The following is a 16,275-nucleotide window of genomic DNA, read 5'->3' as shown; positions in this document are numbered from 1 at the left end:
GGAATCATTGAAGATGGACTCTGATGCTAGTCGAGTGCTGGGCATGCGTGAAAATAAATGTATTTATGTTTATTAAATGGAATGATTGTGTAAAATAGGCACTTTGATAGGAAACGAAATAAACGTTATCCATTGTTTATTAACACCTAAGCTATATCTATCTTCGAATAACTATTATATCCTAATGAACTAAGAGTTCTATATAACTATTGTTCTACATATCAATTAAAATGATGTAGTGGTTCTATCAAATACCAACAGTAATAATTTAATCTGTCATGGATAACCCAGTGGAAGGCTCACCGCCATGCCAATTACCCTGCTTCGGCCGCAAGGCCAGCAGGAAAGGTGCCTGGTACGAATCCTGGGGTTGGCATTTTCACTCGTGCGAGTAATCCACGACGCTGGAAGCCATTAAGCGATGGAGATGACCCTTGAGGGAAGCAATTCTGCAGAGACATTTCCACCCCGGGATGGCGTCGCCAGATGACACCGTCCTGTTACAGGGAACTTGGCAACTTGGTGTGACAACTACTATTTTTTGTTTTTCTTTAACATCCCCATCCCCTATATTTGTCTCTATTCCTGACCGAGACCTCCAACCCAACCATGCCTTCCTTTCCTTTTAACCCCACGTATAAAATACCCAGACGCAACCTTGAAAATAATGATAAAATAAATGTCCCAATAGATGATCCCAATTCCACAAACCACCGATATTCATAGCGGCCGTACTTACAATGTTCCTTTTGACATACTGATCTTTGTCGCAGCCTAGTTGACATATCCCCTCATCATATTTGTATCTTGGGCCACAGTCTTGGTCAGCTAGACAGCTTTACTCGAGTATTGCCAGATTTTTAACCTCGGTATCACTTTCACTTTCGGGTAGATCTGGTGGTGATGGTCCTCCATAGCATGTCTTAACCTAGATCCCCATTCCAACCATGGTCATCGTAGCTATGATTGTCTCTCTGTGCAAGCTCTTCTTTGGTAACGCTCCCTGGAATATCCACGACCGGGATCTCGATTGTATCGCGATTTGCGAGGTGTGTAGATGCAGCTTTTCTTTTACCCAAGGATGCCCATGTCTGTCTTTCAATATCTCTCCATTTTGGGAGAGGGTAACTTGAATATAAATTGGGATACACAACAAGTTGAACACGCTAACGATAGCATGATAAAATGGTACAAAGGCATACAAAATAAAACGCGAAAAGAGTCAACATACGATCAGTGTTTCACACATAAGACAAGCAAGAAGTAAACCACGCAAATCAATCCATCAAGGAGTCCCCATATGAGTCTCATGCGATGCATGCACCGAGGTATTCTGCGTCTGCTCCAAGACCACAGCATAAAATTTCCCTTCTTCTGAGACATCATGGTACCGACCAGCCGAGACGACGGCCCTGAACGATGAAAATTAGCATATGGCGTCTTCACATTCGAATGATATCAAACACATCAAAAATAAACCTGAATCGCAAAACGACTTCAAATAAAAAAAGAAAGAAAAGCGAAAGGAATAAAAACTTACCATCCCTTATACTTTGGCTGATTAAAAATATCCGTGAAAACCCTCAGCACCCGCAGCGGCAACTCCAGAATAGAAGGCAATTCGGGACCATATCCACAGATGGGTAAACCTAGCTTGTTGACGGGGAGGTAGATGGTCTCTGCGACATTCTGCGGGTTGCGCGTCTCCTGGAAGATGAGGAGACGGCGCGAGGCGTGCGATGGTGGCCCGGCTGTTGGAGGTGGTCTTGCGTTTGCGCTGGCGCTCATGCTCATTTTGAAGGCTTTTTGAGTATGCAGAGAGCGCAAGAGATCTTTGCGCAGATTTGGGTTTGATTTCTTTTTTCTTGGGCTTGAGTTTTGGGGGGATGGGTTGTTCAGTTTGGCTGATTCTTTTTTTTTTTTTAGGTGTTGTTTTTTTTGGCTCCTTGCAATTTTGCGCTGTGTCTCTGGTTTCGGCGTTCAGAGATAACGCGTTTTCTGGTGTTTATTAGGATGGTGATCTATCTCTCTGCATATAGTTCATGGGCTTCTTACTATTTGTTGACAGTGGCGTGTATGGAGGGCGCGACAGGCTCTGCTTATCGTGGGGCGATCACTGTCCCGATTAGGAGATCGCGGGGCAAAAAGGGGGGGATATTTAGTTGCAAATGTGAAGATGTTGTAGGAAGATGAGAAGATGTGAAGATGAAAAGAGATGAGAAATTGAATATCTGTTGAGAGGGAGAAAAAGAAGCTCAATAGAGGGGAGCTATTGAGGAATATTATGATTGTTGTACCTACACTTGGACTCTTACATATAGATATCTAGACTAAATCTACACGTGCCTTGATCATGACATTAATTAATTATTCCTTTACTCTAGAATCTCTAGATCACCTAGGTACAATAAAATCACACAAAGAAAAAAAACAATGGGTATCATGGTAATCTGGCCAAATAAAAACAAGTGAAAGAAACAAAAGAAAGTCAATCCCGCGCAAATCAGGGATAAATCATGGTATATGGCATCATTCACTATGCAGCGACGAGAAGAAAAAGACAAGAATGATATATCAAATCAAGCATCAAGCTCTCCCTCTAGCACTCTCCGCGCAGCATCCAGACGGCGCCGCAGCACACGGGCAGCTTTCACATCTGGATCCGAAGAGGTTGTGATTGCCTGCAAATCCATACAAACCTTACCCAAGCTGCTGAACAGCGCTTCCAGCATCTGTGTATCATCATCGTTGATACCACCGACACTGGGGGTGCTGGATGCTGCGCGCACAGTTGAGACGAGGGACGAGACAAGGGAGTTTGGGGTTGCAGAACCGGCCGTAGCTGAGGATGAGCGGCCATTAAGTTTATGAGGGGAAAGATTGTTCGGGTCAACTAGGGTGGTGTCGCCGTTTTCGTCGTATCGTGCTCCGCGGGGTGTTTCGGAGCGATCACCCTCGGCATCGACTTCTTGGATTGGACTTGGCTGGTAGTTGTGGCTGTTTGCATGGCCGTGGCCATGAGATTGGGAATGGTTACGGCTATGGCTATGGCTATGGCCGTGTCGCAACTCTGTCCAAGGATTAGTGTCGGAAACGCCAGGGGAAATAGATCGCGGGAACGAACCATGATTGAACCGTCGGTCCCAATACATGACGCTGTCAATATCGTCCTCGTCGTCGGGACGCTCGCCTTCGTTTGCGGTTGCAAAGGTTGCCACTGTCGAATCCGACATACCGCTGTTGGTACGGGAGTGTCGCGCTGTGTATGGGGGCCGGTTTGTCGCGACTGATCCGTTCGAGCTGCTGCTCATTCGACGAAGTTGTTGAGTGTAGTTACCCAGTGCGCTATGCAAAATGAAATGTTCATAGTCAAACGCATCCTCGCGCATCTCGTGGGGCGTCGCATCTGGGTGCGATGGCACGTTAGGGAAGGCTTCCATCTCGTTCTCGAGGTCGTCGTCAAGCGGTTCACGCAATATCTCATCCAGAGCCTCGCGGTCAATGTCCTCATCAAATTCACCTTCTTCCGCATCTTCATACATGGTCTCGGCGACAGATTGATCGTCTGCATAGTTTGCATGCTCATTGCCTTCCCAGTTCCCAGCGTGTTTGGATGTATTGCCAGTGGCGTGCTCATCGGATCTACGTCGATCTTCCGCTGCTATATCATTCGAAACATCACAGGTGTTTTCAAAGCTGCCGTCACGTCGGGGATTAGAGCCACGGCTGCTCTGACCATCTCTGAGCTCCAGCGCATTCGCATACCAGTGATCAGCGGCTGTCAATGGGCTGGGCGTGCGCAAACTTTGCAAGCTGCGCCGGCGAAGATTATCCTCCTGGGTCTTCACCTTGAGAGAAGAGATCTTGATATGAAGACCCTTCATTTGATACTGGAGATCGCGCACCTGAAGCTGCGACTGCGCGCGGCTAGGAGGACCGTAGGAGCTGTAGACTGGACTGAAACCATCCGGGCTTGATTTCGATCCCTCCGAGGAAACGCCCGAGGAAATGCCCAAGCCATGTGGTGAGTCCGACGAACTGTCTTCGGTGGGAACAGGCGACTGCGCGGTCTGGCTTTGTTGGTCCTGGTCATGCACATGTATCGGGGGCCGAGTAGAAGAAATTGATGACCGGTGCGTCAAATACGCCCTCGTGGGTTCATAATGGAAGGACCGGTTATCAGTATGAAGACTAGAGGAAGTGCTTGCGCCCATCGCACTGACAGAGCGCGAGATGCGCTTGCTGTCATTCTTCAAGCTCGAATCAGACGGAATATTTGTTTCAGATTGGCCTCTTAAATGACGGTTATTCGTCGTATCCAGCGACGCAATAAGCGACTGCCGTCTCAGCGAAGAGCTCTTAGGATCTGTGCGCGAAATCGACCGATAAAGTCCACCCACAGGCTGGTGCAAACCCATTGGTTGGATATAGCTCGAATTCGAGGGGGAGGGGGAGGCGGTGGTGCGCGTTGTTGACCGGGCTCGGGTGAGATTGCCTTCCATAAGCTGAGAAAACAAAACACGTTAGTTAGTATTTCTCCCTGGCCAGCTTGCGGCGCGCAAGACAAGATAAATAAACATACATTCAGCCGTTTCTTCGCATTCTCCAGGATCCTCTCCGCCTCGCTGCTCAATATCGCTGAGGAAATATCCTCCCCGGGCCCCTTGCCCTCTGCAGCTGCAGACGCCACGGCGTTGCTCGCTGGCACAGAAGAATCCCCTGCAGTTCCAACGATCGCTGTAGCTTGCGCTCTCACGACTTCGGGGTCAACAGGGGATTCGTTGCGTTCGTTATGCGCCTCAGGCACATCCCTAGAAGCGGAAGCGCGTCTGCTCCCCGCACTGATAGTGGAATTGGAGCTACTCCACGTAGCATTATCCCTGTTGTGATCGTCGTCATGCAGTAGCGGTGAGCTGGCCAGTTCTTGCTCGTCCGAATCGCCGAATCCCAATCCGGCGGGCGACAGCTCCTCGCCGATATCCGAGAGACGACGACTGACATTCACGTCGTCATGTGTCCAGGCATGACGGGAAAAATTTTTCTTTTGTCGGCCAGGTGCCGACATGGAGACATTGAGGTCCGATTGGCGGGAACTGAGATGTGACAAGTAGGCGATTTTGGGTGGGGAGGGAGTTTGGGATTGGCGTTCGTCTTCGTACGGCAGGATCATGTCCGGGTTTGATAGAGTGAGTGAGGGCATTGTTTTTCTCTCAGGCCCCGGGGCCTGGGGGGTTTTTTCCGTACAGAATGGGTAGAAGGAAGGAGAGAAAGGGCTGAAGTCGCAAAATCCAAGCCGTGGACGGGTTGGGTACCGTTACAGTTAGTTTCGAAAAGGACTCTCCCCTTTAGACAAAGTACGGTTTAGCGTGCCGAGATCATTGCCCCATTGGGATGTTGTTGTTGTGAAGATATTCCCAGTTTCCTATCGCTTAATACAAAGAGTACAACATAGGTAAATTGGGGATTAGGCTTCGACTACCCTTGCAATTGTAAATAAAGATATGTTTAAGTAGTATTAGCTATAAATAACAGTTGATAGATCAGATCGAATTTTCCTATATATACAACTCGACAATAAGTTTTCTCGTATAATAATGATAAGATTAGGTAAATAATGTCTATATGCCATAATTTCTTCTTTGATTGGGATTGTTTCACGCCAATCATGTAATAATCAGATATTGTCCTCGATGTGATGTATTCCTATGTACGAACGTACAGAGTACATACAATATACGATGCATTGTTCAAATGTTGCAGTAAGGATATGATCCATTTTTTTGTTGATCTATATAATAGCAGTCAGCTGAACAGTTCCAAGGTTCCTTTGTTATAGTTAAAATAAAAATGGACGAACCCCTGAGATCGTCCATCCATATTCCGTATAAGTGTATAGGAGTGGAGAATGTAATTTCAGGAACATCCCGAGGTTTCAACGTTCATTATAGGGACAAAAAGAGAAGAGAAAAGAGAAAAGAGAAAAAAAAAAAGAAATGTATGCTTTTTTGTATACAACGTAATTACACATGCCATAGTCCCGTAGAAACGCTTATATCTAGATCTTTGAAAGCAACAACTTCGCACCACTGCTAGTCGGGCTGGGATTCGTCTTTCCGTCCTTCACGACGGACGCCGAGGCCTGCTCCAGCGCCTTCTTGTTCTTCTTCAGAGTCTTGAGCAGCTCGGCCTTCTTCTCAAAGTCCTCTGACTCGGCCAGCGCGACAATCACGTAGGGGTTAGCCCCCGTCGCCCAGTCCATGACCTCATCCTTGATCTGCTCGTACAGCACATCGTGGAAGTTCAACGCAGGCTCCACCTTCTCGATGGACTTTGTAGCCGGGTTGAATCGCCCACCCTGCACAAGAGACTTGAGAAGACGTCCCGCGTGTGCGGTATCGCGGGCTTCGGTGTGCGACTTGGCGGCCTCAGCCACGGCCGCGAGAGCAGCGCTCTTGTCACCGTCGGCTTCGAACAGCACCTCGGAGAGGAACTGGCAGCCGAAGGTCGTCTCGAGGAGGGTAGAGGCGCGGGCAGCAATGAATTCGAGCAGTGTGGGCGAAGCGGCCTTGACGAGTTCTCCGCGGCGGATGGCCGGGTCTTTCTTAGAGGTTTCCTTGCGGACCTCGCGAACTTCTTCGAGGACGGTTTGGTCGGCCTCGGGGAGGAGCCACTTGACGCGTTCGCCGGCAAAGGGGTATAGCACAGCGATACGTGCGGTCAAGTCGTTGACCTGGTAGCAAAGTTCCTCGTTGCGGGCCTCTGCATCGTCGTTCTGGTTCAAAAGCTCGGGGAAGAAGGACTTGGAGCTAAGTTTCGTGTCATCAATGACCTCGTATGCGGCAAGGATAACCTGGTGACCGTAGACATCGCCGGCCATAGCCTTGACGGTGTCGCGGTAGAATCGTAGAAGCAGCTTGCGGTCTTTAGCGTTGGAGTATGCGAGCGAGAGACACATCAAACGGGAGCCGGACTTGGTGAAAGCCAAGTTCTTGACCAAATCACCCTCTTCATCGCCCTTGAGCAACTCGATGAACTCGTTCGCTTCGTTGCTGCCGGGTTTTGTGTTGAGGAAATATTGCAACATAGCATCGTGAAGCATGGTGAAACCAGTGCTCTTCTTCTGGACCAGCTGGTTAATCAGCTCGCGCAAGTAGTTCATGATGGGTCCACGCTTCTCGGGGTGGGCTTCGATGATCTTGGTGAGATCAGAAGTGGTCTCCTTCTCATCTTGGAAAATAACGAACTCAGGACCATACCACTCGCGGAGGAGTCTGTCCTTCTGTGCCCTGGTCGCAACTGTGCGGTAGATGTCGTCGAGAATCCATGAGCCCTCGGGGTGGCGAATGAGACGTCTGACATGGCTGTAGAACTCTGGAATGATCAAGTCGCGGGTCTCATCGTCTCCGTGGACAATCAACTTTCCAACCAAGAACTTGGCGTATCGACTTTGCGCCAGCTCCTTGTAAGTGCCCTTCAACTCATGCGCAATAAGCTTGCGCTGCTCGAGGTTTCCGTACTTCAGAGCAGTCTGGATGACTCGCACCGAGTCGTGCTTGAACACGAAGTCCCGGACGCGGGTAGTGATGATCTCAAACAGCTCCTTGACAAGCTTCTTTCTCTGCTCCAGAGGCACGTGGGACTTGCGGCGCAACTGTTCCCACAACTTCTTGGAGCGGGCGACAGTATCGGCATTGGGCTTTGCGGCCTTGCGCTCCTGCTGGAGTGCTTTTTGCTTGATGTGAGATTCGCGGGAGTCTAAACGCGCGCAATAATGATTAGATGAGGCGCCGTCAGGGAAGCAGAATTGAAACTTACTGTTGGGGTTGGGGTTTGTGTTCTTTGGGGCGGCCTCTTTCTGCTCTCCGTCTTCCGGAACAGTCTTTTTCCAATTGTTTTCCTTGGGCTTCTTCTCCTCCTCCTCGCTCACATCGGGCATCTCATCGTCTGAAAGAGCATCAAGGGCATCAATATCTTCGTCGGAGACATCGTCAATGTCGAAGTCATCGTCGTCCTCGGATTCGTCCTTCTGGACCTTCTTCGAGGGCTTCTTGTCTTTCTTGCTGGATTTAGAATCCTTCTTGGGGTCCTTCTTAGATGAAGAGTTTGACTTCACGGACTTTGACTTCGATGCGGAGCCTTCCTTAGTCTTGCTCCGCTTGCCATTGCGCTCCTCGCTGCCGTCAACAGCACGCTTCAATCCAGCCATGATGAAAAATGATTTCCGTAGGCTGTAGGGTATCTCTAAAAAAAAAAGAATAAAACTGGGGTCTTTGCGAGCGGAGACTGCTCGATGTCCTGGTGGATAATTTTTTTTGATCGCAGGCGGAGGAAGTTTTTTTGCCGGCTGTTTGCACAGTTTGCACCGATAAGATACAACATAGCCCTGTATTTACTCCAGGTTCAAAATAATATGTACATATATACGTATAGGCAACGTATTAAAATAAATATTTTGTATGGGTATCTTACAGAAAATAAGATTGACTGATATATGGAGGTCCAAAGGCGATTGCCATGGAAGTTCTATGAGAATAAAATGTAGGGTATTGTCTCTGAACGAAGCACAGATGGCTCGAGTCGCAACTCGATGGCAACAGATGTACAAAATGCTAATAAGTGACATGAGCCACCCAGACTCTCCGGGAACAAGGTGATCCCATTATCATCGACCAAGTCCCAAATTATATTATCCCTTGAACAAGTGTGGCTTGCATCACCCGAAACAAACCGAAACGCCGTAGAGAGGATCACAACGCATTAACCATATCTCATTTCGCTCATCACTTCATCTATCATCGGCGGGCACAGTTGCAGAGTGATCTACTTTCACAGATCCTAGTTCTGATCCGACACCACTCTGGCCGCGCTTCCGGCCTGGAATGTGGAAATTGAAAGACGAGGTAGAAGACTTGGGCCCGGGTGATGGCGCATCATTAGTGGTGTCACTGAATCTGGAGAGGAAACCCTTCTTCTTAGGTTTCACCTCGTCATTTAGGCCTACTTCTTCGAAGGTTTCTTCCTCCATGGGGTCAGGTCTGGTGAAGCCGTTGGAGTGGGGGCCCGATGGGGTTAATCGGGAGAATCGAGAGTCAAGAGAAGTTCGAGAGGGACCAGCATCGGGGTGAATGATGGGTGAGCGGGCAGAGATATCCTAGGTCGGAGATTTCATGTCAGCCGGGTTTATGCGGATCGGTTCGGGTCGCGGGGCATACAAATGATCGGCGATAAGAATCAAAGGACTCGCGAGAGATAGAGAAAGGCTCATTCTCATCAACAAGATCTCGATGATTGATGGATTTATTGGAGCCCGGGTACCGGCGCCAGAAACTCGGCCGCTCTGGGGGAGAAGGCTATGGTGGTAATTAGTAGGTGCATCGTATTTTCCCGATCACATAACCTATACCGGAAGATAGACACCGCTGTCGTTGACCACTAAGGACCGATGTTAGAATTATAAGAGAGCCAAGTCGCCACAGCAGCCACGCAGTCACAGCAATGCGGGGGGATTCAACATACCACTCAATTTGTACTCAGTGGGTTCATCCTGGCTATTGCGAATTGGTATGGGTGCAGGGCGTTGATTTGAAGAGAGATTGTTCTCATCAATGACAGCAGGATCCTCATTGGGTTGGGACTTTCGTCCTAGAAAGTTGCGAAATGGAGGCATTGTTGAGGAAGTCAAGTCTGGGGCTCGGCATTTCTGTGAAAGGTCCACAGGTTGAAACTGCCCCATATCATTCGATTATTTCCCTACGTCATCCGAGAAGTTATGAAATTATGAAGGATCAAAGGGGCCAATAAGATGATAACATAATAATATAAAGGAACATCTATCATTATCTATTTTATTCTCTTTGGTCTCCCCTGACCCAGTTCCTGATGTCCTTGATGTTGTATGCCCAACCTCGGTTCACATGCACATGCACCTACATCATTCTATATATAAAACACTACTTGAGAGATAAAATAACATTTACTTCATACATTCAAGCCTAATGGATAAAAGCCTTAGAGCTACAGATATCAAATGAAAGAAAAAAACACCCCCTTCAACACCCACGAACACCCGATTAGAAAAATCAGAACTTTCCACATCAATTCCGATATTTTCTATCGCAGTTCGCTTGAAAATAGATCCACCTGCAAACAAACTCCAATAAGCAAATCAGACCCAAGACCAGCCCCAATTCAGAAAGATCGAGGCCTGGACTGATGCCATGCATTTCGCTATCGCTTTCGTAATGGCAAGTTTCACCAGCAATTGACCTACACTGACACAACGAAAAGGATGAAAAAAGGTGACTCGGACATTGTTGTTCCTTTTTTTTCGAAGTTTTGTGTTTTTCGACTTTTTGTCGTGATTTTGTGTTTTTCTTGTCGGATTTTCCTTGTCAGAAGCTAAGTGGCATTGTTGGGTTCAAGGAGATTGGCACTGTGGTGGCAATCCAGAGAGCGTGAGTCGGAGGGATCGAAAACGGCGTTCTTGCGTTCTTCGATGAAGTAGGCTGCACAAACAGGAATATTAGTCAAGGAACATCAAATATGTGCAAATCATGATACAGTGTGAAGTGACGTACGGGTCAATTGAATCATATCAAACCAGCGGATGGCGTGCTCATCGCTACCGTCGACTGCCTTGAGAACACCATTGTCCGGGCGGAAAGTGGCCTTGGGAGGAATGTGGCGCATACGCAAGAGCATCTCCAGGATGTCGGCGAAACGGTCAGACTGGTTGAAGTAGTAGGGAGGACGCTTATCGAGGGGCCACTAGATAGTTTGTTAGTGTGAGATGCATCATGAAAAAAATAGACAACTACTTACGCGCTGCGAAAAGTTCTCGTTATCCCATGAGCGGAACAGCCAGCAGGTGCGTTCCACGCAGTTCAGGAGGATAATAGCAACAATGAAAGTATCAAACCAGCCACACTTCTGGCGCTGAAGGAGTCGACGTTCCAAATCATTGATGACAAACTTGCTCAGCTGCGAGGCACGTTTCTCCATAGCGGCGCGCAATTGACTACAGAGAAGTCCGTATGACTCTGGGTCAGTGGACTCCTCAATAGGCAGACGGCCCTCATCTGATGGCTGAGACAGAGAGTGCAACGAGTTCGGAGGGAGAGTAGGATTGTAGTAAGTCTTCCAGGTGAGTTCAGTATCGACGAGAATATGGGTCGCGACCCACAGCTCCAACACACGTTCCAGAAGGATATCCTAAATCTATGTCAATACAAGTTTCCACATTGAATGTCACACAACGTACCTTCTTCCCCTGACTAAGTTCAGCAGCAAGAAGCAAAGTGGGCTTCATGAAAGGCGAGGTCTCTCGCTCGTAGAAGTAAGAAGCATTCTTCTTGATGTACATCTCCAACTTGCTTGGAATGTCATCCGAGTCGGCGTCCAGGAGGTAGACTTCTTGCGAGGGTCCAGAGAACTGGTCATCTCCAAGGGCTTGCAACTGGGGGTCAAGTGCAGACACGGAAGTACGATGACCCTGAAGTCCACTGAAAGTCATGAAAGAGTTGCTCTCTTCGAAGTGGGTAACTTCAATGCGACCGGAGTAGTGGTCGAATTTGATTTGGTTTTTAATGCTGTTCGTGTCATGGTAGGCAAGTGTGGAGTTGAGATCTAGAGACCAAGTCAGTATATCTTCGAGGAAAAGTGCAAAACAGAGACAACATACTGGCATTGTAAAGTTCAAACTCATCGGAGAGGCGGGTGCGCAGGCATGGATGCTTCCATAGACGAGCACTCTCCACGCTAGCGCAAGTTGTGCAAGGAGTATCGCCAGAGCACTATCAATATTTGTTAATGATATTCACTTACTTCCCACGTCTACAGATTCACAAATACATACCGGTTTCTTGAGCATTCGGCAACGAAGACATGCACCCTTCTTCCGCACGTCTTGAACTTCACGGCGTCGCTCTGCGGTAAAACGTCCCCGCACCTTGGGCTTCATTGGCTTGGTTGAGTTACCGAACTCGTTCACGAATCCTTTTGCCTGGGTATTTGGGTTCATTGCAATGGGGCGGGGATAAGATGCCGCACGCTGGGTGGCAGCAGTCAACGAGGGGTCATGCTCTTGCAAGCTATCGAAAAGAAGTTGCTCATGTGTGGACAGCTGATTCCATTGACCCAGCTTCATATCAGAGCTGAGGTTGTCACTGTCAATTGACATTCCTTGAGGGACCATCTCGTTGGCAGAGGCCGCAATCATCGACAGTTGGGACTGGCGCGCATTAGAGGTAGATTCAGGCGACATAGACGCATCGCCAAGGGGCGGCGACATGGATGAAGGGTGCTCGCCCGGAGTGTGGCTTGGCAGGGCAGGAATACTAGGAGCATTGGATGATTGGGGGGTTCCTGCAAATTGTTAGTGGTCTAAGGCCAGCAACAGTGAACAAAAGGAGAACATACCCTCGGCATTTGCTGTACCCTCCATCTTGGAGTCAGGTGCTTGCGAGTGTCCCTGGAATCCCTCTGCTTCAAGTGCAGGGTCAACAATGACAGTCTTGCCTCCAGCTGTCACAGACTGAGTGTATCCAGGTCCACGCTTGGTCACGTCCGAAGCGCCCACCTGTCGCGAGGCTTCGGCCAACACGTTGAGACCGTCGAAATTCTGTCGGTTGGGGAATCCACCATCGGCAGACTTGCCTTTATTTCCAGAAGGGGAATCCTTGTTCGAGTCTCCGTCGGTCAAGTCGGGGAGTTCGTGGAGTCGCAACAACACGCGTTGGCGGTCGCGCAGGGGAATCGCCTGGCATTTTTTTACCAGATGGTTGGTGAGACTATCAATGCGACCCTTTGGGAATACCTCGCCACAAGCTTTGCACGTATGTTGGTAGCGATTGCTCGCGTCTTCCAGCTTGGGGCCCCGGTGGAAGAACTCGAGGATGAGTTGGTTAGGTTTGCGACCCATTGTGGGGGTAGTTGTGTACGTATTTTTGAGAGGGGTTCACGTGTCAACTTGAGGTCTAGTAACGATAAACAGTCGAACAGAGAAATCGACGTGTCGCTCACTCAGAATGGGCAGTGAGTCCCGCCAAGCTGATAGTCTGTGGACTTGAATTAGAAAACGCGGAATGTGGGATGTGGGAGAAAAATCACGCACACAGTCGCTGGGGACTGAAAGGCCCAGGCTGCGACCCTCGGATAGAACCAGTAGCCTCAGAAGAGACTCAAAACGAAACACAAAAAAAAAAACAAATCTCAAGATGACTGAATGATGTGCGGGCAAAACCCAGGGCAGTAGAGGGCGGTCTGGGAGTCGCAAGGGGAGGAACACGCGATGGAGGCTTCACCGCACGAAAGGCGGTGATGTCTTCAAGGCGGTAGGAGAAAGGCGGTGATGAAAGAAGAAGAAGAAATGCCTCAATATCAAATTGAATATGAGACGAGGGCAAGGAGAAGTTGTTACGGGATGGGGTTGAGGAGGAGGAAAGTTGAGTATTGGAGGGAGAGGAATTCTTAGTCACTTTGTGCCACTGTGACTGCCTCTCCCTCTGAATCTCTCTCTCTCTCCTTCTGTATGGAAACTCAATGTATGGGTAGTTATGCATGTATCATTTCTTTTTCATTTCTTTTTTTTTTGTGGGCTTGGTAATATTTATCTACTTGATACACATCAAATACGAATCGTTAGCATACATACTATGTATCCCTACATGTAGGAAAACCGTCAATCCAAAGATATTGTCATTCCCGTGCCTACATATATATTTCGGTGTTTCCCCCATAATTGTATACAGCCAATACTGTATAACAACGATAAGAATATCTGTCATTGCAGCTTATACTCCCATAAGCCCATGGATGAAATCAAGGCTATCCTAGGCCGTGGAACTGCATCAACAGATCCGGTGCTCAGGAGGCCGCCAAGGTACACCCAACACAGCAAAAATCCGACGTTCATCCCGGCCCTCAACCAGCCGGCCCCCATTTAGTTTCACTTGCTGATGCCGAAGCACATCCCCAAAAAGACCCCTTTGATTCAAGCACATGCCTTTCTTGCGTGCCAGCAATCTCATACTCCGGTTGAATATATCATTGCCCGTAAAGTATATCAATGCTGCCCCGATCTCTGCATCGGGAACGAACAGCAAATCTATCCGACGCCACAGGGTGGTGCCAGGTAGGGCTGATGCACCGTGCCATTTGGATCCATCCTGATGCGACGAGATGGCAAGGCTGGCCTGCAGAAAGCCACTGTTGAACAATCTGGGAACAACAAGACCAAGCATCATGGTGCGGATTTGCTCCAGTGAGGCACCAGGTTTTGTGATCAGACAGTCTACGTCCCCGCAGGTGAGTGCCCCGCGGCGGTAAGAGCCCGCGATTATCACCTGCATATCCCTATCCACAGCCTGCACCGCCTTTCGCACAATCGCTCCGTGGGCTTCGACCTCCTTGCGGGGGATTCTTTGTGCGAAGTCGCTGTGGCGTTCCACCCCAATGCGCTGCTGCTTGGTTAATGGAGCCCTTTCCAACAAATCCTTTAGAGATCTGTAGCCCTGAGCGACCCATTTGGAGGCCTGGGAAATACCGGCACCATAGACGCCGAGGAATTCCTGGATTATCAAGTCTTCTGGGGTGTTATTGGTGTTCTCGAGCCGACGAAGGCGGTTAGTCAGTACAATTTCTTCGATCTTGTCAGCCAACCGCTCTCCGATACCAGGGATGGCCCGAGCCTGTGCCTGTGTAGTAATCTTGTTCGGTTGCTTTCGCAAAGCGGTGATAGCTTTGCGATAGGCTATAATCCGCCACTGGTCTGCAGTCTGGGTATAGTATTCTAGCATTTGCTGAAGTATCTCGACTGTTCTGTTGTTTGGATTATCAAGGTTCGTGTCCGGATCAAACTTTTGCATACAGGCAAAATTTTTGATCCAGTCAGATTTGTCCTTGCCTTTGCCTTTTCGAGTGGGTATTTTTGGTGTCTTCCAGCTTGACTCCTCCCCTGAGCTCGAAGTTTCGATATCGGAGGCATCAGCAGCAGATTCGTCAATGGGAGATTCAAGTGGATCCAGAGGCTAGTTATAAAGATCAGCTGTGTGAGCCCCCACTGACAAATAAGAGGATTTACCAGATGAGTTATAGCCTTTGCTTCGTCAATTATATCATCGAGCGCATCTCGCTCCCAGTTTGATCTTTCACACGCCTCTTCCGTTTCAGTTTCATGGACCGGTTCGGAGATCACGGCGTGAGAAACACTTTCGGGCACGGTTTCCATGAAGTCCTTTGGTAATGGATTTGGCGTCAATTCCTCAATTGGAGACAAATAAGATTTCGGGGACTGATTTTTCTCCCGCCGCGATTGTTTCAATGGAAGGGAATCGGGGGGTGGTGGTTCTGTCACTGCAGACTTCTCCTTCTCGGTCGTCGGGGTTCCATTCACACGAAATCGGAGGTGTGAGGTATCAAGAACCGAACGAAACTGGATACATTCTGAGGGGTAGGATTCATTGACAAGAGCAACATTCGTCTGCGACAGTTAATACTGAAGTCTGAATATCTCACGAATGAACTGACTGGTAGAGATTCGAGTTTGAGGTAGTTAAGGAGATCGCTTGATAGCAGGTCTTTGTCCATGATCACATGAGTGACATCAGTGGCCCAATTTCGACTCCATCGTGCACCATAATCTTGTGCTCGTTGAATGCGCAACCGTCGGAAGGGAGATACATCGTTGTTTGGGAAGAAGACTGGAATCAAGAGTTCAGGGACAGTAGGATGTGAGAAGTCTAGAGTACTTACAGAAGATCAATCCCTTGAAGATCTGCTGGTCATCTGGGATTATCTTAGCATTGTTGGTCTTTCTTTTCTTTTGAGGAGGTCCTCCGTTCTTGATGGTAGGCAGAGTTCCAGTCGTTCGAGGGCGGTTCGCAGGAGTAGGTCTGGGGACAGCAACCGGACTGCTTTTCTTCCTCTGAATGTCACACGAGGATATAGGCTCTGAATTTGCTCGAGAAAGTGGAATACACTCCGAGGAAAGAGCGGCTTTATTTGGATTAGGTCTGTCAACTTCTTTGTCGGCGGAAGTTATGAGACTCCCCCAGCTCTCATCCGGATCATCCAGTCGGTCAAGGGCCTCAAAAAAGCTCTTTTTATTCGGAAATTGGTCCTTCATAGTAGGCTAGTCGGGTTTCCAAAGAAGGGGTAGGTGCCTAGGCCAGGGATTCATTATATAGGTGCCTGCGGGAGTCACCGTGGAATATTCACGGATGACTCGTATGATCCGTGTGAGAAGCGAAAAGGCAATGGTCCGAGAACTTCCTTGGG

At 48.7% G+C, this 16,275-nt stretch overlaps 6 protein-coding genes across 6 annotated transcripts; all 6 read right to left on the bottom strand.

Annotated features, from left to right (window-relative positions):
• Positions 1–1,285: 1,285 nt before the first annotated feature.
• On the bottom strand, positions 1,286–1,794 carry N7479_009426 (uncharacterized protein; the record flags this gene model as incomplete). Its single annotated transcript, XM_057257119.1, has 2 exons — positions 1,286–1,412; positions 1,541–1,794. 2 exons carry the CDS (start codon positions 1,792–1,794, stop codon positions 1,286–1,288), a joined length of 381 nt encoding a protein of 126 aa, XP_057104577.1.
• Positions 1,795–2,579: 785 nt separating this feature from the next.
• Positions 2,580–5,200, bottom strand: N7479_009425 (uncharacterized protein; the record flags this gene model as incomplete). Its single annotated transcript, XM_057257118.1, has 2 exons — positions 2,580–4,505; positions 4,583–5,200. 2 exons carry the CDS (start codon positions 5,198–5,200, stop codon positions 2,580–2,582), a joined length of 2,544 nt encoding a protein of 847 aa, XP_057104576.1.
• Positions 5,201–6,055: 855 nt separating this feature from the next.
• On the bottom strand, positions 6,056–8,206 carry N7479_009424 (uncharacterized protein; the record flags this gene model as incomplete). The annotated part of the gene is made up of 1 exon (XM_057257117.1): positions 6,056–8,206. One exon carries the CDS (start codon positions 8,204–8,206, stop codon positions 6,056–6,058), a length of 2,151 nt encoding a protein of 716 aa, XP_057104575.1.
• A 579-nt stretch (positions 8,207–8,785) lies between these two features.
• N7479_009423 (uncharacterized protein) lies at positions 8,786–9,667 on the bottom strand (the record flags this gene model as incomplete). Its single annotated transcript, XM_057257116.1, has 4 exons — positions 8,786–9,151; positions 9,213–9,350; positions 9,404–9,432; positions 9,517–9,667. The coding sequence occupies 4 exons, from the start codon at positions 9,665–9,667 to the stop codon at positions 8,786–8,788; spliced, it is 684 nt and encodes a 227-aa protein (XP_057104574.1).
• Positions 9,668–10,398: 731 nt separating this feature from the next.
• On the bottom strand, positions 10,399–12,919 carry N7479_009422 (uncharacterized protein; the record flags this gene model as incomplete). Its single annotated transcript, XM_057257115.1, has 7 exons — positions 10,399–10,505; positions 10,578–10,767; positions 10,822–11,211; positions 11,261–11,625; positions 11,681–11,792; positions 11,855–12,363; positions 12,418–12,919. The coding sequence occupies 7 exons, from the start codon at positions 12,917–12,919 to the stop codon at positions 10,399–10,401; spliced, it is 2,175 nt and encodes a 724-aa protein (XP_057104573.1).
• Positions 12,920–13,847: 928 nt separating this feature from the next.
• N7479_009421 (DNA-directed DNA polymerase IV) lies at positions 13,848–16,123 on the bottom strand (the record flags this gene model as incomplete). Its single annotated transcript, XM_057257114.1, has 4 exons — positions 13,848–15,026; positions 15,080–15,478; positions 15,526–15,698; positions 15,751–16,123. 4 exons carry the CDS (start codon positions 16,121–16,123, stop codon positions 13,848–13,850), a joined length of 2,124 nt encoding a protein of 707 aa, XP_057104572.1.
• Between the last annotated feature and the right edge of the window lie 152 nt (positions 16,124–16,275).

This window comes from Penicillium vulpinum (assembly GCF_028829585.1).
Source record: "Penicillium vulpinum strain IBT 29486 chromosome Unknown utg000004l_segment0_segment0, whole genome shotgun sequence".
NCBI classification, from domain to species: Eukaryota; Fungi; Ascomycota; class Eurotiomycetes; order Eurotiales; family Aspergillaceae; genus Penicillium; species Penicillium vulpinum.
Note: the sequence above shows the minus strand (reverse complement) of the source record. Positions and strands in the feature narration are given on the sequence as shown.